Source organism: Lolium perenne, chromosome 4 (genome assembly GCF_019359855.2).
Source record: "Lolium perenne isolate Kyuss_39 chromosome 4, Kyuss_2.0, whole genome shotgun sequence".
NCBI classification, from domain to species: Eukaryota; Viridiplantae; Streptophyta; class Magnoliopsida; order Poales; family Poaceae; genus Lolium; species Lolium perenne.
Window position 1 is genome coordinate 67813238 of NC_067247.2, and position 22054 is coordinate 67835291.

Here is a 22054-nt window from a genome sequence, read left to right on the forward strand (position 1 = left end):
ATCTTGGCCTATCTCGGGATTAAACCAGCGTCGACTCCTAGCTCGTCAAGGCCGGAGGTCTAGTTGCATGCCTCTGTTTTTCTTTCTATTTCTTTTGCTCTTGTCGCCAAAGTAGTCATTTGGCGACACGTACTTCCTTAGCTTCACTGTAATGCCCTTGTAATTATTCCAAGAGATTAATGAAAACTCTATCTTTGCTTGTTGTTTGATGTTGTCTTGTTTAAATTTCAGTTGATATTTGATAACTATACTCCATCTTCCGCTCCTTCCAATGTTTCGCCTTCTTCTTCTCGCGCGAGGAGAACTTTTGCTGATACTGCACCTGTCGACGATACCTTGTCGCAAGAACTGGATGAGCTTCGACAGCAACTTCAGTATGCGAAGAAGCAAACACTTGTGATGATGGAGCAATCTCGTAAGTCATCTGAAGCCGAAAAAGTTGCTCTTCAGCAAGCTCGCGAGGCCGTGGCTGCTAAGGAAATTGCTGCTTCCGAGGCTGAAAAGGCGACCACTCGAGAAAATTTCATGCTCGAATTAATGAATGAAGCCAGTGCAGATATGTCGGGTATGCTTGCTTCATCCTCCGATATCTTTCATCTTCATGCTATGTCTCTTAAAGGTTTCCCCTTCGTTGTTTTGATAGGTTCCTTTACTGATGCTGCTGCCGAGGAAGAGAGGGTAAATGCTAGGACGAACCTCCTTGTTAACCTTTCCCTGGACCATGGTTCTTTGTTTTGGGCTACCCCAGAGAGGACCCGACAAATTGTCAGATTCCAAGATCGCACCTCTCAAACTCGCGATTTCCTTGACTTCTGTACCAAGACCTTGTCCATGGTTTACAACTCCATGTTTCCTCGGAACGTCCAACCAAAAACTCTCCCTGAATTGATGGAAAGATTCAAGGATGCTGGCAGTATCCATGATTTTGTCAAAGCTCAACTGGTAGCTGGCGCCAGATTTGCTCTTATCATGCTCCAGATCTGCCACTCAAATCTTGACCTTACCCAAGTTGTCGCGAAAGTTCATCAAAAGGTAAAACGTCGAAGAGTTGGTGTTGATAGGATTAACACGAAGGTTACGCCTGTAGCCGAAGAAATGATTGAGGACCTTCTTCGGATGGACGCCGACTTTTTTGCCGATGGCCATTATGCCGATTTTCTTGGCGCTGCTCCCCGAAGAAAACAGAGTTACTCTTGATGACATATTGAATCAAGACTAGTTATTTTCCTCTTGTAGATATTTCTTTTTTGTAACCCATGACTATGATTATATTGTGAAGCAACCACTATATTTCTATGTTTGTCTAGCCCCCGAGTGTCTCGGTGACTCTTTACTATATTTGTATATTTGCGAGGTTTTGAACCAAGGCATTTATATATTTATGGCGAATATGAGCCCCCGAGCTTTTTTATTAAGTACTATTTTGTATTTTTATTGACTCACGAGGTATTTTAATACCAAGGCAAGGCTTTTCTTTTGTCGATGAACTATATTGAAATTCGTCGGAGCAGAGACTTTGATCATGTCGATAAGGAAGAAAGGTTATATTGATACTATCTTTATTATATTGCAGCACCGCGAGCCCGCCTCATTAAAAACCTTCTCCGGCCCCACTCGGTGCCCCGAAAAAGGAAAAGAGTGCGTCTGAAAACTCGCGGGCGTTTCAGTACATTGAAGTTTCATAAGGACTGTATTTCAGCTCTAGGCATAGAAACGCCTGAGTTGCGCCACGTTCCAAGGGTTTTGCTCCTCCACCCGTGTCTTCTTGTCCTTTATTCTGTATGCTCCTCCTCCGATTACTTCTGTGACGATGTAAGGGCCAAGCCATGGTGACTCGAGTTTTTCATGACTTTTTTGCGTGAGCCGAAGAACTAGGTCTCCCACCTGAAAAGATCTTGGCCGCAAACGTCGACTGTGGTAATTCTTCAGGTCCTGTTGATATTTGGTTACCCGAGATAGTACTTCATCTCGAGCTTCATCAAGTGCGTCGACGTCATCCTCTAGCGCTTTTCTCGACACTTCTTCGTCATATTCCACGACACGTGGAGAGTTGTGCTCTATCTCGATTGGTAATACTGCTTCTGCTCCATGAACCAGGAAAAACGGAGTTTCCTGTGTTGCTGTGTTTGGTGTTGTTCGGATGCTCCACAACACGCTTGGTAGTTCTTCTGGCCAGGTATGTCGAGCTTTTTCTAGTGGTCCTAACAAGCGCTTCTTGATGCCATTGCAGATTATACCATTGGCTTTCTCGACTTGCCCATTGGTTTGAGGATGTGCAAGCGACGCAAAGTGCAACTTGATACCCACCTCTTCGCAATAATCTTTGAATTCGTGGGATGTGAAGTTCTGCCGTTGTACGTGACGATGCTGTGGGGCACTCCAAATCTGAAGACGAGGCCTTTTATAAATTTTACTGCGGATGCTCCGTCTGGTGAATTTATCGGCTTCGCTTCTATCCACTTTGTAAATTTGTCGACAGCTACTAGCATGTACTCCTTTCCTCCTGGCCAGGATTTGTGTAACTTGCCCACCATATCAAGTCCCCATTGAGCAAAAGGCCATGACAATGGTATTGGTGCTAACTCTGCTGCTGGAGAGTGAGGTTTTGCGGCAAACCTTTGACACGCGTCGCAAGTTCTTACTATGTCCTTGGCGTCCTCGATTGCTGTCAACCAGTAGAATCCTGCCCGAAAGACTTTGGCTGCAATAGCTCGACTACTTGCGTGGTGGCCACATATTCCTTCGTGTACATCCTTCAGAATTATTCTTCCTTCTTCGGGTGTGACACACCTTTGCAAGACGCCTGAAATACTTCGCTTATACAATTCTCCTTTGACCACCGTGAAAGCTTTGGAGCGTCGAATTACTCGCCTTGCCTGAACTGGATCGTCGGGTATTTCTTTCCTGAGGATGTATGATATGTACGGCTGCATCCACGGTGTCTGTATCATCATGACCAGGTCCTGATCTTCTTCTTCTTCTTCTTGCTTTTCCTTGGTAGCCCCCGAGGGTTTCTTCTCCTTCTTTTTTGATTTTGTTGATTTGGTGGACCTCTCTGTTATCTCTTCCCAGAATACACACGGCGGAATGCAAGGCACTGCGACCCGATATTTGCAAGAACGTCGGCTTCGTCGTTGCTCAATCTACTAATATGATTTACTTCGCATCCATCGAACAACTTCTCGAGCTCGTTGTACACCTCCTTGTATGCCATCATGCTATCATTGACTGCGTCACATTGGTTCATAACTTGCTGAGCCACCAGTTGTGAGTCGCCAAAGATTTTTAGTCGAGTTGCACCGCAGGCTTTCGCCATCTTCATCCCGTGTATGAGAGCCTCATATTCTGCTTCATTGTTAGATGCGTTAGGGAACGTCGTCCGAAGGATGTATTTTAACTTGTCGCCTTCAGGTGATATGAGTACTTCTCCTGCGCCAGCTCCTTCTAGTCTTTTGGACCCGTCAAAGTTCATGGTCCAGGTTCTCGACAAATCTGGAGGTCCTGTATTTTGCAACTCCATCCACTCTGCAATGAAGTCCGGCGATTTGCGACTTGATTGCTTTTCTTTTTTCATACGTGATGTCCCGAGGGGAAAGTTCTATTCCCCAAAGGGAGACACGACCCGTAGCTTCTGGATTGTTCAATATATTTGACAAGGGAGCTTCATTGACCACTATGATCGGGTGTGCCGAAAAATAGTGGCGCAATTTTCGTGCTGTTGTGAACACTCCATATGCTATCTTTTGGTACTGAGGGTACCTTTGTTTTGAGGGCGATAAAACTTCGCTAACGAAGTATACTGGCCTCTGCACGCCGTGGAGTTTTCCTTCTTCTTCCCTTTCAACAACTAGCACCGTGCTCACCACTTGGGGCGTGGCTGCGATATACAGCAGGAGAGGTTCCCTTTCTTTTGGTGCCACCAAAATTGGTGGTGTCGAGATTGTGCGCTTCAAATCCTCGAAAGCTATGTCGGCTTCTTCGTTCCACTGGAATTTATCTCCTTGCTTTACCAAAGCGTAAAATGGTAACGCTTTTTCACCCAGCCTAGCGACGAATCTGCTCAAAGCTGCGACTCGCCCAGTTAGCTGTTGTATTTCTTTCAACTTTGTTGGCTTCCTCATTGTTACGATAGCTTGTATTTTATCGGGATTTGCTTCGATCCCTCTTGCGGAAACTAGAAACCCCAGAAGTTCTCCTGCTGGGACGCCGAAAGAACACTTCGTCGGGTTCAGTTTGAGGCAGAACTTATCAAGGTTGTCGAAGGTTTCCTTGAGATCCTCGATCAGCGTTGCCCCCTTTTTTGATGTTATGACGACATCATCAATGTATACTTGCACGTTCTTCCCGATCTGTGTCGCCAAACACTTCTGCATCATCCTCTGATATGTTGCTCCCGCATTTTTTAAACCAAAGGGCATTGTTCTGTAGCAAAACACGCCGTAAGGTGTAATAAACGCGGTTTTTACTTCATCTTCTTCTTTCAATCTGATCTGGTTATAACCAGAATATGCATCCAGGAAGGAAAGACGTTCACATCCAGCCGTGGAGTCGATAATTTGATCGATCCTCGGGAGGGGAAAGTGATCCTTTGGACAATGTTTATTGAGACACGTAAAGTCGACGCACATGCGAAGGACCTTAGTGTTTTTCTTCGGCACCAGCACAGGATTTGCTACCCATGTGGCTTCTGTGAATATCTCTTTGATAAAACCAGCTTCTTGTAGTCGATTGATTTCTGACAGCATGGCTTTGCGGTTTGGTTCCGAAAAACGCCGCAAAGGTTGTTTGATTGGTCTCGCTAGTGGATCCAAGTTTAGGTGGTGCTCGGCAAGTTCCCTGGGTACTCCTGGCATGTCAGCTGGACACCATGCGAAGATTTTCCAGTGCTCACGGAGGAACTCGACGAGCGCGCTTTCCTATGCGATATCCATGTCGTTTGCGATAGATGTCGTCTTTTTTCGGGTCTGTCGGGTGAATCTGCACCTCTTTTGAATTTTTCTCGATGCTTGAAAGTTGATTCTTTGTTTGGCCTTCCAACGTCTGGCAGTACGTCGTAATCAGTCATGCTTTTTGACGCCAAGTACTCAGCTTGCATCCCGAAAGTTTCTGACAACCGGTGGAAATCCTTGTCGCACTTATCGGCTAAGGCAAAGCTTCCTTTTACTGTGATTGGTCCCTTTGGTCCAGGCATCCTCCACAACAGGTATGTATAGTGTGGCACCGCCATAAATCTAGCATATGCTGGTCGTCCCAACAGAGCGTGGTACTGCGACGGAAAATCCACGACTTCAAATTCGAGCCTCTCGATTCTATAATTTTCTCGGGTCCCAAACTGAACGTCGAGATTGATCTTTCCCAATGGATAACTTGGTTTCTCCGGTGTGATGCCGTGGAACCTTGTGTCTGTTGGTTTCAAGTTTGCTAAGGATATGTTCATCTTCCTCAATGTATCTGCATACATAAGGTTCAAGCTGCTGCCGCCGTCTATGAACACTCGAGAGACATCAAATCCCGCGATAACTGCTGGCAGAATAAGTGCTGATTGCCCTGGTCGAGGAACTTGCTGCGGATGATCTGCTATTGTGAAGCCGATATCTTGTCCTGACCAATTAAGGTACTCAAGATTTGTTGGTGGAGGCATTTTCTCTGCCATAAACACCTGTCGTGAGATTACTTTACGAGCTCTATTGGACGGCCTTCCCTTACGAATCATCGACAACTGCTCCATTGGAGTTAGGTTCAACATAAGGTGGTGGTGCAGGTGCTGCCGCTATTCTGAGCTGATGCCGATTGTCGTCTGTGATCGCGGGAGGAGGCGGCAAGTGAATCTCGCTTCTGGGTTCTCGAGGATTTCTCTGTGCTGCCCGCGCGTTAGCGTTTTCTGCATACCGCAACATTGCCTGAAAATTTCGACTGTCTTTCTGCAAGTGCCCTGACTGTCTTTTATCGTTGCTGTCGAGGAAAAAGTGCATCTGGCACGGTCCATTCATCATCTCTTCGGGGGACACGAAAGGTCCCGGGAACCTAGGCCCGCTATTTTGCCTCGCTGCGTGAATCATCCCTGTTATCACCTCGCTGTTCATTGCTTCTTCCGGTAATCATCTCTCGTTGCTTCCTCCTGTATTTGTCCGAAAACCTGCCGAAATTTGTCCCGGAGCGTCGTAGTTAAGTACCGCCGAGGAAATCTTCGCCTCGGTTGATAGTTTCGACCACGGTCCTCCTCTCGGCGACCTGTGCCGTTTGTTGTGGACAGCGTCTTCTCCATCTGCCCATTTATTTGCTATCTCCATTAACGCGGATCTTGTCTTTGGATTGGTCCTTCCCAAATCCTCGACAAAATCTCCACGCTCGACTCCTGCGACAAACGCATCTATCGCTCTCTCGTCAGATATATTTTCTGCTGAATTTTTGATGATATTCCACCTTTGGATGTACTTTCTCATTGGCTCATCTGGCTTTTGTCGACATGCTCTCAATTCCTCTAACGACGCGGGTTTTTTGCACGTGGATCTGAAGTTCTTGACGAACACGTCCTTGAAACTTTCCCAGCTGTCGATAGATCCTGGAGTGAGTTTCTTTATCCACGATCGTGCGGCTCCACTCAAATGCACCTGAATGCTTTGCATGGCTGTTGCCCTGGTTCCTCCCGTGAGCTTCACTGTCTCCAGATAGTCGACTAGCCAATCCTCTGGATCTTGAAGGCCGTCGAACTTTTTGAAATTGTCGGGTAGCTTGAATCCTGAAGGGACTCGAGTTTTTCGGACTCTCCTCGTGAAGCATGGCAAGCCGCACATATCTTCGTCGTTAAGCTCCGGAGATTGCCGATGATCCCTTCTGCTTTGTCGTGCTCTGTCGACTCTTGCTTGTGCTGCCGTATCTCTTGCTCCACTTGGTCCTTCAGGGGCTGCCGCCGTTGCTGCTGCAGGTCGTGGACTATTTTGCCTTGCTGTTCCTTCGGGAGGCGTTGAAACGAACGCTGTCCCCATAGCTCCAACTCCTGCTATCGCCATATTGTATAGTGTTTCCCTTGGATCACCTGGAGGTGGTTTAGACGCGAGGATAAAAGCTTGTGTCGCCATATACCCAGCTTCTGGTGTCTTAGGGATAATGTTTCCTCTTGTGTCTATCGACATAAAGGACATGTCGAGGTTTTGAACCAAGTGCTCTCTTTACGCCGGGTATGTGTTGTAACCTTGATCTTCCTCTGTTCCGAGCCTCCCGTGGCTATCACCCGAAGTTCTAGATTGTCGACTCAGATCTGCCCTTCTCTGCTTTGGATGCGAGAAGCTGCTTCCTTTCTCCTGTTCAACTCAGCTGTCTGTTTTTCCAATTCCCTCGCAGCTCGTGCGAGCCTATATTGATATGCTTGCAATTCCTCTGGTGTGGCCGTGGTAGCCATTGGTTCTGTACCGTTCATAGCTCTCGCGGCTCTGTCCCACGCTGTTTGTGAAAGTTGGACTCTATCTCGCGGCTCTGGCCCGACGTATTTATTGCCCAGGCCTTGTCGCAGATTGGAGGGATCGACGTATGGATTTCCCAGATCGTCGAAAGCCTCAGATGTTTCCTCTTGATCTTCAATGGCATAAATCTGATGATACTTTGTACTCAGATCTATGTTGGGTTTGGTGGCATCATCGTTTAGATTGATGAAGACCTTGCCCACTGTGATAGATTTGTCGATGAAGTCATAGCTGTCGACATCGCTTGAGCCATCGCTTATATATGAGTCCGCAGATGACTCAAACGACATGTCGTTGAAGATCTTGGCGAGTTTCTCTCTTGTTCTGGTGCTGATGTAGCGTGTCGCCGAAGTTTCTTCTTCTCCTGACTCGGTTGACGACGCATAGCTTGAAAAATCGGAATCGACCTTCGACGATCCCGACGAAATCGGAACCTCGACACGATACGATCCTTCCTTCTCGACGCGAAAGTGAAACCTTCCGAACGTCATCTCCATGGGCTCCGCCAGATACGCATATGCATCCAAACGGGAGGGTGGGTGAGGAACAAAATCGACAAGACCAGCAGCGATCTGTTTACCTCGATCCATTGTGTTGCTTGCGGTTGACGATGTCGAAGATCTTGAGCGTGCCATCGAGATCAGATCCTTACGCCTCTAGTTCCCACAGACGGCGCCAATTGACAAGGCATCAACTTGTCAATGCCTATGGATTGTAGGCTAGGGTTTAGTTAGAAGTAGAGGGCAAGTAGATCTCGAAGGTTTCAGCCGAAAAGTACTCGACGATTATGAAAATTAGGGTTTGCAGACAATGATTCGATGATCTCCTCGTCCCTCGACTCCCCCTTTATATAGGAGGTGGAGCCGAGGGATTCGTGTAGTACAAATTACAGAGTCCGGGACGGTTTCTAACTCATCCCGCCAGATTACAGATAACACTTCCTATTACAACTCTTGACTTTCCTTGATATATCTTGGGCTCCCGAATCTTCTTATTCTTCGGGTAGTGGGCCTTCAGTAAACCCCGGGTGCTATCTTCGGCAGGCCCATTTGGGATGCCTATGTCACTTGCTTATCCGTTTGAGTGATTAAAGTATGAAAAAAAAAAACTAAACTGAACTAGACTAACTCCGAAATTGGCACTGTATGTCGAGAGTGGATTTTTTACTTCACGCATGAGTGTGAGTGTTTCCGTCACCGTCCATTATTTCTCGAGATTCGTGTTAATCATGGTAGATGGGAAGATTTCTTTCTCTTTCATCTTTTTATCCGCATCTCAAAGCACAACAGATGGTGACAGAAGCATCCCCATCTATGCGTGTAAGTACAAAAGTATTTCCCCATTATGTCCTGATCTTTTGCTATCTCAAAATATATGTGTTTTTGTTCATGATATGAGATTGTCCTAAGTAAGAAAATATTAGAAAATAACTGTTTGTCGATAGCATGTAAATGCTTAATCTCCGTAATTATTTCAAAATGAACTGTTCTTTGTTTGGTTCCGTGGGGAATCTATTGGTTGAAGATCTACCATCAATTCAACGAACACAAGCTCTTCGATGACTACAAGAACGTGGGCATGAACCGCAACGAGAGTGCAATATCGCATAGGTGAGGCATCATACAACCGTTGATCAACAAGTTCCATGGCTTTCTTGCGAAGATTACATGAAGGCAAGAGAGTGGGAAGACAAAGGAGAATCACCTAAGAGCTCATGTCTTCTCGTCTAGATGTCATACATTGTTTCTTTTAATTGTCCAATATTGTCTTTGTTCGCTTCTATGTTTTATATAGTTGAAGGATGCCCTATTCGTGTTAGGAAGTGGAGCAAAGGAGTTGTGTTGTAAATAAGTAAACATGTTTAGTATATATAGGGTATTATATTTATTTTGCCTTGCCAACCTCCTCCATCATGATCATCATCACCTCTTCCTCAACAATGACTTGCCACCACCATCTTCTCACCACCTCTGTCTCCACCGTCACCACCACCTCTGCCACCACCCCCATCTTGCATGCAGTACATGTGGTATGGTGTGCCGACCCTGGGTATCAGAAACACCACCAAATCGATCTCATGAACTCGACCACCCTCCACATGGTGCTTGCACTAGCGCCGGTGACAACGAGGGTCGCGTGGACATAAGAACCAGCTATGCTTGTCCATTCTTGGAACACATATTGAGCTTCTCCCACGCGGACAACAACTTCTACCATGCCTTAACATCATCATCCAAAGTTGTACCTCAAGTTGCATACTCCACTAGCCCATGCAATCTCTAGACTATGATAATTTTGGGAGCATATATTAGATGAATTTATGAAGAGATAATGAGATGGAGGTAAAGGACAAGGGAGAGGCCGAGGAGATTAGATTTGGAACGGTGAAATATCTCTTTTGCTCGGTTTGTAGGGTAGATCTCAATGATGAATGAACAAGATGGTATATCTTATTGAGGAAATTGGTGGTGAAAGCTTTCTAAAACTACGTGTATGCATGCTAAATTGAACCGGAAGGTGTATTATAATCTCTAGGCTTCTTTTTTTGCACTACCTCTCCTGGTCATATTAAAATCATCAGCTATAAGAAGTGGCATTGAGATGAGTGTGGTGAAATGGAGGCTGGGCTATGTTAAGCTCTTGAAAAAAATATCTAAAATCATATTTACAAGTTTCAAAAAAAACTTGAAAAAAGTTTAAATGTAGTCAATGAGTATCCTACAAGTGTGCAAAATCACAATATGAAATTCTTTATATTCTAGGATTCACAATATAAAATAGTTCTTATTGAGATTTTGCATGTCTGTAGTACATCATTGCCCATATTTAAGTTTTTTCTTTTTTTTATTAAAATATAAAATTTGATTTTTTGAAAATAAATGGCTACATGTCGCTTGTCCTCAACTTTAAGTTTCTCGCTTTGAGGTGCCTAAATGATACTCCCTCCGTTCCTTTCAATAGTGCCTGTAGATTTTTGGCATTTGTTTCAGAATATAAGGTTGTAGCTTAGCTTTTTTTCAATTACCCTCTCCCCGTTCAGCTCCCAAATTGTTCAGGTCCCAAATTTTTTATGGTAAGTTAGTAAGATATGGATTTCCCAAATTTTACGTTGATCTCAAATCGTTCAGCTAGGAATCTTGTGTAAAAAATACTCTTGCACAAATTTTCGTGCCAAAAAATATAGGCACTATAGAATGAAATAGAGGGAGTATGAACTAGTTCTATAAAGAACTTTTCATTACCATCCTGTTGGGCTTCTCCATACACCACCGCTAAATTCCAGGTGAAGTTATTATGAACGAGAGACCTTACAAAATATTCCCCCAAACTGGTTACATTATCCTCTCCAAGGTTTTGAGTATCGGAATACTACCTAGTATCCTTTTTCTTGTCAGTAATATTGTACCACAGAATAGTATCATTGTATCATGATACTATGAGATCTTTATTTTTAATAAAGATACATCGATGTGTTAATAATATACCTCAAATAGATCAAAATTTATTTTCTTATTTTAATTTTCAGCATATTCTATGTCTTTCGCATAGAGGTTGATCATGTAAATGATGCATTTATATCATTGTTCAAAAAATCGGCCGATATACTAATTTATCGTGAATCGGTGGTAACCGATAAAATTTTGGCATATTGGCTAATTTATCGATATTTTGGCTGATTTTCTTGATGAGAGCTGATATTTCGCCCGATTTTCACTCTCATGGCCGGTATTTCGGCTGATTGTCATTGAAATTTCGATGAAATTTGGTATGGCAGTCGATATTTTCATCCTATGATTTTGCAGAACAGTACATTAGCTGAAATTTTGTATTTTTATTGATTCAAATGCAAGGAATCAAGGTAATACTTATGTTCAATGTTTCAATATTATTTTTGCATAGCATATTATAGAAATATTAGTGTCGAAACTTAGGATTTACAAAAAAAAGCTGATAAATGGCCTACCGATAAAATCGATTAATTGCATGATAATGGATTAATCTCCATTTTAAGGCTGGCCGATAAGTTAAGATAACAATTTCTTAAACATTGATTTATATAATATAAATATGGTCCAACTCATCGAATGCAGGATACAAAGATAAGTAATTATGAACCCACTGACTGAAACCATATACTTGAAAAGTAATACTGACAAATGGCTAGTTAATTATTTTCTTGCACGTACAAACTCTTTTTTATACCCATCTTAACCAAACTACTACTTTGTTTAGATACTTAACTAGCAAGGTGGCCCTCGGAAACCCGAGGGCAGCACCTATACTCTTTAATTTTTTAGTCTTATTGTTCTTTGACTATTTATATAGTCTAATATGCTCATATTGTGTCACAATGTATTAATATATGTTACGATTTTGTAACCACCGAATACATTGCGAATAAAATATGAGAACTGCATATAACATCTCTAATCATATTTGCTTATTCATGCAAATAATAATTCTGTTAAAAAAAATGATACTTATGGTGATAGGTTTAATTTTTATATGGTATTATATTTCAATTTTAAAAATGTCTATTCGATATTAATAGATGACCCATTTAAGAAACTGAGTATTTTATCATTTCAAGTTGTGTTTAATCTATAGTCTTTTATAAGGATCTAATTATATTGATAATGACTATTATATCAACAAAATTGGTTTAATGGTACTGCATTTTAACATAGTATTTTCGCTCGATCCCTAATGGTCGCCTATTGTAATAAATGTTTCTTATACAGCCATATATGATACTTTTTTAATCATTTGTTGATGATAAGGACCAAATGTTTAATTCACCTAGGACAGAAAATAGGATAGTAATCACTCGTTTGATATATTAACATTGAAATTTGTAAATATTTTTTCTTATATTCAATTTTTCTTTTTCTAGCGTGCAGATGCACACTTGAATGGAAACCTTTAGTTTATGTTTGTAGAACCCGTGTATCCATTTTTTCCAATCTGTACTTTCATTTTGGAAAAACTTTTGTTACGTGTCATCTTTGATGCTCACCTAGATAACAATAATTTTAGTATATTTGTTGATGATCACCTACATGACATGCTATAGATTATTATAGTTCATGTAACATTTTTAGACTTTAAATCTTAACCGTTAAATTAAGGTTCCTAGATCAAATAATTTCAGTATATCTGGATTAACGTGGTGTCTCGAAAAAGATGTGTATAAGGTTGATAGATCAAATAATTTCAGTATATCTGGATTAACGTGTTGTCCTGGAAAAGAACTGTATTCTTTTAAATATATAATAGTATATTTGTTGATGATCACCTACATGACATGCTATATATTATTATAGTTCATGTAATATTTTTAGGCTTTAAATCTTAACCGCTAAAATTAAGGTTGCTAGATCAAATAATTTCAGTACTGGATTAACGTGGTGTCTCGAAAAAGAACTGTATAAGGTTGATAGATCAAATAATTTGAGTATATCTGGATTAACGTGTTGCACCAAAAAAGAATTGTATTTTTTAAATATATAATAGATGAATTGATGTAAAACTTTAGATCCAAGAATTAAATAAAAGAATTAACATTTAATAAATACATATTTTTTGTTTTATTGAAAAGCTAGAGTCCTAAGTTATATGTCTATCCAGGTTCATCTTTTTTTTCTCATGAATCTTTTTTTACGTCATACACATGGTACGTGCTAGAGTCCTAGAGTTATATGTCTATGCATGCACATCTTTTTTTCTTCTCTTGAATCCTTTTCGGTACGTGCTAGTGTCCTAGAGTTATATGTCTATGCAGGCACATCTTTTTTTTTTCCTCTTGAATCCTTTTTTCACGTCATACACATGGTACGTGATTTTCTTTCCATATTTAGCGCATATACTTATTATTAAACGTGACAAACATGGTTACACAGTTATGTACGTAACTATTAGTGTTTTGTTAAATCCTATCCGTAAGTTATAGATCTAACAGTTAAAATAATTTCTAAGATGTGGATTAATATGGTGCCTCTATTTTAGACCTCCGTATTATGCTTTTAGTATATATAGGATTAGAGTCGAGACTACATTTTTTAAAATTGTTGAGCTTATCACTTAGTACATTGTTGTGTCTTATTCTTTAACATAGGCGTGGGGTGTCAAGATACTAACAGATACTATCACGATACATATGTTAATATAGTACGTACCTGATACTGATAACCATGATCCTCACGAGAGCTTCCCAATCCTTGAAATGTTATTTGAATGTTTACTTAATCCATTTCCCTAAAACGAGTTGAAATTTTTGTAGTAAGTGTATGGATCAATTTCCTATGGATGGATGCTTGAATGCTTCGCTCGTAACGGGGCGTTTTGGTTCCCAAGACCTACTCCGATTGGTGCATGCATTCGGTCAATAAAACGTGGTAGTTGTACAGCAACAATTGAATTTAAGTGTCTCATGTACTCCCTATGAGCCCCCGTCCTGTAAGACTACCCATAGTGGGAGTAACTTCACTAGTAACTAAGTGTCCAACTCAGCAAATTTGCTTATGTGACAGTGAGTTAATGAGGAGAGAGGAGGATGGAGTAACATAGCTAGTTACTGTAACATCACACTTATTATAATCGAGATGCATAATAAACGAAGAACGAAAAGTAAAACACTGCAGGGGACACGAGATTTTAACGTGGAAAACCCTTGCAACACACAAGGGAAAAACTACGGGCGCCAGCCAGCAAAACTTCACTATTTCGGTGGTGTTTACAAACGCCGTGGGTGTACAATGATGCGACGAAACCCTAGCGGCGGCTTACAGGGAATATATATAGACGGTGGCAACGATCCGTACCAAGCCTCCGGCGACGGGCCTTGCTCCGCTCGTCAGAAGTTAGCCTCCCTTTAGTATATGAATTTGGATCACAATATAACAACACTTCTCAAGATACAATGAATCTATAAGCTAATTAATAAAGACATATATGATACTACTTTGATATTACTAACCACTATGAAGGTAGTAACATAGAGTAGTAACATGTGCATGTTACTACTCTAGTACTTCCCACTGTGACTAGTCTAAAAACTAAGAAAGGCACAGTAACTAGACATTATGTGTGTCGATCAATACTTTCAGTCCAACAGGAACAGATAGCGCCCGATCGTCGAGAGCCGGAGCCATGGCGCAAGCTCAACCCACATTAGATGGTGACCACACCCAGGCCCGGGTGTTCGACGCCGCTGAGCCCGTTGCCCCAAGTGACGCCGACGTGCTCAAGCTCGTGTACGGGGGCGGCGGCGGCGTCGTCGGCGAACAGCACGATAGTAAGGCCAAGAACGGGGGGGCGCTGGAGACGGCGGCGAACGGCGCCGTTGGGGACAACCCCGTGGAGCGGGCCGATTCCGTTGCCGTCGCCACTGGACAGGCCATCTCCGGCGCGGTCGGCCAACAGGCGGAGGCCGCAGAGCCGCAGAGGGCGCCAACGCCACGGCCTCGCGCTCGCGGATAGATGATGCATCCGGAAGGTATACCCCCTACGCGCGCTATGCCGCTAACATGCATGTAGGAGTATACATCTACACATCTAATCCATCTGCTGGTGAATTGATTTATGCTGTCTCAGTTGCGCGACCCTTACTACCTCATCGAGTACATGTCTTGTGAAGATGTGCCACGCGACCTGGCTGCCTTCTGTGACGCGATCCGTGACGACCATATCTCGGATTGGGACGAAGACCAGTGGCATGTCTAGAAAGTTCACGCGTACGCTCGTCGCAATAAACAGCATAGTCTTGTGCCATGTTTGTTTAGTTCATCGGTTTGTTGTATCGTGCTTGTCTTTGGGCTTTGACGATTGTGTTTACTCCGGGTTGGAGAGTCCACTACTGCAGTTAGTGCAGATCATTTGTGAAACCTCCTTTATTTGCAAGTATCAGACCATGCCAATAAAAATAAAGAGCCAAACCAGGGAAAGAAGTGTGTCTTCTAGTTTTTCTTCTTACTTAACTTCCACCGTGCTGATCGTGTTATCACTGTTTGAACCTTTGCTTCCAGCAAGAAGGTTTTGTTTGGACTAGCAACTACAGAAATGTCTCATATGTTATAAGTACTGCTTGGTGACCCGGTCAATTCGTAGTTTATAAGTACATAAACATAATACTTACAGACCGGCAGGAAGCGAACTTTTGGCTCTCGGGTGCAACGCATCTCCATAGACAATTTTTTTTATAGTAATTTTAGAAAGTTAATTTTTTTGTATCTTTCTGGAAACCAATGATGATCAAGTTTGTACTTGTAAAAAAAAATGTTTGGAACCGAAATGATTTCCATGGTCTCTAGGGCAAAAAAAAATTATGACGAATATAAGGTGGATAGTATCTAGTGATGGAGTGTTTCGAGTTTGTTTTTTTTACCCAGCATACAATAAAAGTGATTTTGTAGGGAATTTTTTTTTCAAGTACAATACCTGATCATCTTTGATTCCCAAAAAAGTTTGATTTTTTTGAACTTTTTAATATATTATTTTGTTTTTTCAAGTATAGGGGTGTGTGGCACCCGAGAGCCAATCTGTATTTCCCCAGACGCCTTTTATAAAGAAAATGAAACCAATGCCACATTAATTTTTGGGAGGCTACTATCTGTACTGCATTTTGGTAGGCCGCATTCTATACTCTACTACTCCTTCCATATCGGTTTAATGGATGACTTACTATAAAATGAGATAAATACTATCGAAGAATTAAGCTAGATTTGCTAATTAATACATTTGATTGACTCCAATCTTTGAAAACTAATTAACTCTCCGGTTGCATGCAAACAAAGGAGGTCACTGCAACGTGGGGATAGACTTGATTGCTTGACTTCCCCTTCTTAACTAACACATGTCATCAAGCAATAACAACACCTCAACAGTAAATTTCCGAACCAATGGCTACTAACCTAGGTTCCTAATAAACCGGTATAGAGGTAGGATGTTACTACCTCCATTTCAAGGAATACGACCGTCCTTGTTTTACGTGATTTTTATTTGACCAAGAATTAATTCAAATATAGAGATTGTTTGTATGAAATTAACATCATTCACTACTACGAAAAGGCTTACCGCCGGCGACCTTAAAAGTCTTACCACCGGCACTTTCAAATTCGCCGGCGATCACCTCGCCGGTGGTAAGTGGTTACCGCCGGCACCTTTCATTTCGCCAGCGGTAACATGACGTTATCCCCGGCGCTTTCGTGTATTCGCCGGTGGTAATTTGGTACCACCGGCACCTCCGTACTCTCCGGTGGTATTTTAAGTTACCCCCGGCACATAGGCGAAGGCGCATGTTGATTAGGATTAAAAAAAAGGTACGTAAGTAAAAAATATAAATCAGTCAAAACATTGCTTAAAGCAAATTATCATGCTCCAACGTCCAAACAGACATCCTGGTTACAAATGTGTAAATAAACTTGCTAATTCTGCCAAAAGCAACAAAAGAATGGAAGAAATACCAAAATTCTAAGTTGGCAGTATGAAAGTGATAATGTAGATTCATAAGAAACCAATGGATGGTTACAGTAGTTAGGAAAAACTCCTAATGACATAGTGAAGATGGAAATGTCTGATATCATGGATGGTTAGGCCACTCGCTTGATGAGGAGGGGATCTAATATGCCCTCAAGGTACCCCAGGAAATGGTCGATGTCGCATGCTGTCTTCCGTGCAACGCCTGCTGCTACCTACCTAAGAGACAGAGAAGAGTTTTATGTGTGAGCCATACAGCGTACTGGCCTATGCCAAGAAATTCAGGATTAGGATGGATGCATTTTAACTGAAACAATATTGCATATTCTACACTAAATTCACAACAAGCACAGTGTTCCAAGTAGCATGCCATGCATCTGTACATATATAAAAACCAATTTTACAGAAATATCTATAGAGCTTGTCATAACTGTAGTGCATTTTGCTAAAGAGATCCATATGCATTTTTAGGCAATCTTGCTGTTCGTGCAATGCAAAATAGTTCAGTTTATACTAGTAGCATAAAAGGGGGATAAGTACTCTGCCTATACTGGCCAGAATAACAGTTTCACAGTTCAGTGAAGTGGAATAAGAGCATGACCGCAAGGGAAATAAAAGAGTATCACTCATCTAGATACTATCGCAGGATAACATCATGCAGCCAATAAATTCGGAAAGAGAAATCGAGTAGGAGTACATTATTTTCCATTTTACATTGATCATATCTTGACATAAACTCGAAAATAAAGCAACTGGTACAACAAAACACATAGCAGTAACCAGAAAGTAACATTTGGTTGTTTAGCTGTAAGTTGCTTACTAATCCAACAAGGAGCTCCAAGGTTAGGAACTCCCGCATATTTCTTAGTAGAAATTACACACACTGGACTGATCATTCGGTACATCAATAATCACTGGCTAAGTTGATGTTTCTAGTTTCTACAACCAGTACTGATTAGACGCAAATCTACGCAAGAACACTAAAATGCTGATTGCGGAGACGGCTAGGAGCTGAATGGATCTGAGAGACTGACGCACACAGGACAAGCAAACAAGGCTGGCATGGGCTATTTGTGATCTGAAACAAGGTGCAGGGTACACGCTACCGCGAGAGGGAATGGGCTGAAAAAGCAAAGTCCAACCTGGGAGCGCTGGCATGGCGCATGAGGCGACGGGCTTCGGCGACTTCTCGACCTCCACGAGGCACATGCTGCAGTTCCCGGCGATGGAGAGTCGGTTGTGGTAGCAGAATCACGGGATGTCGATGCCGGCGACCTCGCAGGAGCCCTTGACGGCGTGCCCATCGACGAACACCTCGAGGACGTCCTCCAGGTTGCTGGGCAGCTCGACACGCGTGTCGCCGACGGGCTCCTGCGGCGGCAGCTCCGGGTCGGTGGGCGCGACGGCCGCGCCGGCCTCCGGCAACCCCGAGGCGGCAGTAGGGGAGATCCAGCGATAGGAGGCGGCCACCGACGGGTTGCATGATGAGAAGTAGGGCTTGGAGTGGCGGAGCGCCCGCGCGAGGAAGGCCATGGCGGCGGCGGGGGCGGCGGAGGCGGAGGCGGGGCGATTTGGATCGCGCGGAGTGGGGAGACCTCGTGCCCTTGGGTGGAGATGGGGGCGCTCGCGATTTGAATCTCTCGGGTGCAAGTGGAGGCCGCTGCTACGCACTGGGGCCTGACCGCAGTGAGACAACATATCTCCTTTTACCCTGGGTCATGGTCGCATTTATCCCCGGCGAAAACGATTCATAGACGCCGGCGGTAATTTTGGCCCAAATGGCCCACATGATCCCATTACCCCCGGCACCTACGTTCCCCAATCGCCAGCGGTAAGGCCCTTTACCACCGGCGCTATTGGGCCGAAATCGCCGGCGGTAAGGCCAGGCCGGATGGTGGCCCCGCGGCCCATTTTAACACTGGCGCCTACGTGCCGAAATCGCCGGCGGTAATGCATGTACCCCCGGCGACTTCCGTTCAACCTCGTCGGCGGTAGGGTTAGGCCACCCTGGAAGGACTTACTTACCGCCGACATCTTCAAATGGTACTCGCCGACGGTAAGGAGTGCGGCTATAAGCCTTTTCCTAGTAGTGATTAGAAAGTGGTTTTCAAAACGAATCCAACGGTGCTAATTATATAAAATATAATCAAGATTTTGTTGCTTAATTTTTATGATCAAAGTTTATCTTGAAATACGCGTGCGCCTTATTCCTTAAAACAGAAGTAGTAAGTAATAAAACTAATTTACAGAAAACAAAAGTAACAAGCAAGTTGTCAAGGCAAGATTGCACAAAGCATTCTTGCTGGAAGTTAGTAGTGGTATCACTATTGATTCAGATGGTATGCTCAAGGCGAGCCCGATTGTAACTTAGTGAAGCAAAGCACCAACAAAAATGACAAAGTCAAACAACAACACGACCACACGGTCACAACCTAGTCATAGACCCGAACATAAGAAAAGGACTAGCACCAACAAAGCCGCAAAACGAAACTAAGTGACCCAACGTCTTGATTACAACAACTATAACGACAACAAGAGAGATTAACTTGGCTCTGGGTCGTCTTGCACAGCTGCATCGAGCATACAAATCCTACCAAACATAAGCTAGGGAAAGGACCTGAAAAAGTGCAACCCCGCTTTGGTTTTAAAAAGGGATGGCTGGAACATTGAGAGTTCGGCCGGGACCTGATTTGTGCAAAGTGGAGGGATCCTAAAACACTTGGGGGTGTTTTCCCAAGGGCTCCACTAGTTCCTAAGGGGCCAATCTAGGCACGGCGTAGAAGGACCTTGAAGCAAGCATCTTAGCCTAGATCCAAGTGCTGTATCTCCAAGCTGATACCCATGATCTTGATGACAAGGGTTGGGCACACCATACCACATAGAGAGCCAACTCACTCACCTGGTGAAGGTCAAGGTAGAAATTGTTGTTCTAGTGGGATCATGCCAATACCACGTTCTTTGATGCCATGGTCAATGGGTATAGAAGGAAATATGCCATCTCTAGGTTAGTGTCCAGCTAGGGTCATTTGATCCTAGAGAGTTGCAGGTGCCCATCTACGACTTCTAGTGAAACCTTTTGGGTCCAGGTGGGGATCCTAGATCCTTCGGCCTCTCTCATGCCATTTGGGACACAATGGGGCATGTTTCATATGACGAAAATAGTTAACTTTCTTTTCGAAGAAAAATGCCCTAATGTGATATGAATAAAATTAATTCAGAATTTCTACAAAATTTCCTTTATAATTTTGTTTTTTACCCCTGAACTCAAAAGCTACCAACTTTTATGTCGAAGTTACGCGCATGCGAACATACCTCTACTTAGTGTGGAAACTCAACGTGGCAAACATGATTCCAAGTAGGGGATATTTTTCTAGAAAACAAAAAAGAAAAAGATTGCATTGGACCGTGCTAGAAGGTGAGCTGCATTTTTTTATAGATTTATGCGGCAGCAACATTTGCATGCATGTAAGTTCATATCATCTTTCCTTTAATTTTGAAATTTTAGAAAGTTTTAGCTCCATGTCTTGGAAATTAGAAAAAAGCTCTCATTAAATAATATGTTTTCGTTTTTGTATGCGACTAGTGTAATCATTCCAGACGCCCAATCTTCAAACGAGGTCTATCATTTCACAAGATAGCATCTACAATGGCAAGACAGATAATTGCGAAATGTTTGCGGAAAAATGTGGTTGTGCGTACACACTTTGCTAGTCTATAGAAAATAACCAACCTAATGCCTTCCAAAAAAATGCCAACTTGCTTCAAGGGATTAATTTGTTTGTCGATAAAGGCTTGAAGGGATAGAGGGGTCTGAAGTAATTTGAAGATTTCCTAGTTCGTACGGGCCAAAATTGGCTGAAAGTCTAGGAAAAAAAATCTATGGACAAACCAAGTGATACACCGATATACCACTTTGCACCCACCGTAGTTCGGCCCAGGTGTCGGCAGGCATGCTCTTGCACAAAACGACAGTACATTCCCTGGTGACACGTATCATTCCTTTCCACGTCGCTTCAAGCCGGCTGCCATGCCGCCCGAGCGCGGCCATGCTATAGAAACTCTGCCGTTAGTGTGCTCCCCAAACCCAGCCAGGCACACGAAATGGGAAGCGGTAGCACGGAAGAGAATGGCGGCCCTAAGCAGCAGCCGTCGTCGAGGGCCGGAGCCATGGCGCAAGCCCAATCCCGCTCAGTCTGCGAAACCTACGCTCTGACCAACACCGGAAACGAAGGCCGGGTGCTCGACGCCGCCCAGCCTGTGCCCCCGAGGGACGCCGACGAGCTCGCCGCCGAGCGGTTCGCGCACGGGGGCTGCCGTGACGTCGTCGACGAAGACTACGACACCAAGGAGAAGATCGCGGAGGCGCTGGAGGCGGCCGCGCAGGCCGTCGGGGACCAACCCGTGGAGCGGTCCGACGCGGCCGCGATACGAGCGGCGGAGGCGCGCGCCATCGGACCGGGAGTGGCCATCACCGGTGGGGTCGCCCAGCAGGCGGAGGCGGCGGCGCGTTCGAACGCCACGGCCGCGCACGGCGAGGACAAGGTCACCATCGGAGACGTCCTCAGGGTACGGACATGCGTCAGTATGCGCCTGGTGAGTGGTGACTTGGCTTGCACATCTGACATCTCTAACCGCACGGACTGGTGTGGTGTTTCAGTGGAACGCGACGGCGAAGCTGCCGACGGACAAGGCGGTGACGAGGGAGGATGCGGCAGCCGCGGTAGAGGCAGAGGCGGCGTGCGCCCCCGGTGAGGCGACGAAGCCGTACGGCGTGGGCGCGGCGCTCACAGCTGCGGCGAGGCACAACCATGGATTTCATTTTCACTGAGATTTCAACGTAATACAATGAATTTCAGTAATTTCGGTGGACACCGAAATTATTACCTTTCGGCCAAAATATTTCAGTCATTTCAGTAATACACATGGATCTAAAAAATATTCAAAATATTTTTCAAATTTTTGAATATTTTAATTAATTTTGAGAGAAAATTTCGCTCTTTTGGCCGAAATGAAAACCGAAATCAGTGAAATTCACTGGATTTCAGTGATTTCAGTAGGGGCTGAAATTTTTCCGAAACTGAAAATTGAAACCATGGGCACAACCAGGACGAACCGTCGTA

General features: G+C 43.8%; 2 protein-coding genes across 3 annotated transcripts; one reads left to right on the forward strand and one right to left on the reverse strand.

Moving 5' to 3' along the window:
- Positions 1-16795: 16795 nt before the first annotated feature.
- On the reverse strand, positions 16796-18616 carry LOC127292863 (NADH dehydrogenase [ubiquinone] iron-sulfur protein 1, mitochondrial). 2 transcript variants are annotated; one of them, XM_051322374.2, is made up of 2 exons: positions 18077-18616; positions 16796-17149 (listed from the first exon to the last, which is right to left on the reverse strand). In XM_051322374.2, exon 1 carries the CDS (start codon positions 18465-18467, stop codon positions 18186-18188), a length of 282 nt encoding a protein of 93 aa, XP_051178334.1. In that variant the 5' UTR covers positions 18468-18616; the 3' UTR covers positions 16796-17149; positions 18077-18185. The 2 variants fall into 2 exon arrangements, with proteins under 2 accessions (XP_051178334.1, XP_051178335.1); XM_051322375.2 differs by having other exon boundaries at positions 16796-17153.
- A 2419-nt stretch (positions 18617-21035) lies between these two features.
- LOC127348415 (late embryogenesis abundant protein 3-like) lies at positions 21036-21762 on the forward strand. The gene is made up of 2 exons (XM_051374450.2): positions 21036-21500; positions 21592-21762. The coding sequence occupies exons 1-2, from the start codon at positions 21036-21038 to the stop codon at positions 21760-21762; spliced, it is 636 nt and encodes a 211-aa protein (XP_051230410.1).
- The last annotated feature ends 292 nt before the right edge of the window (positions 21763-22054 follow it).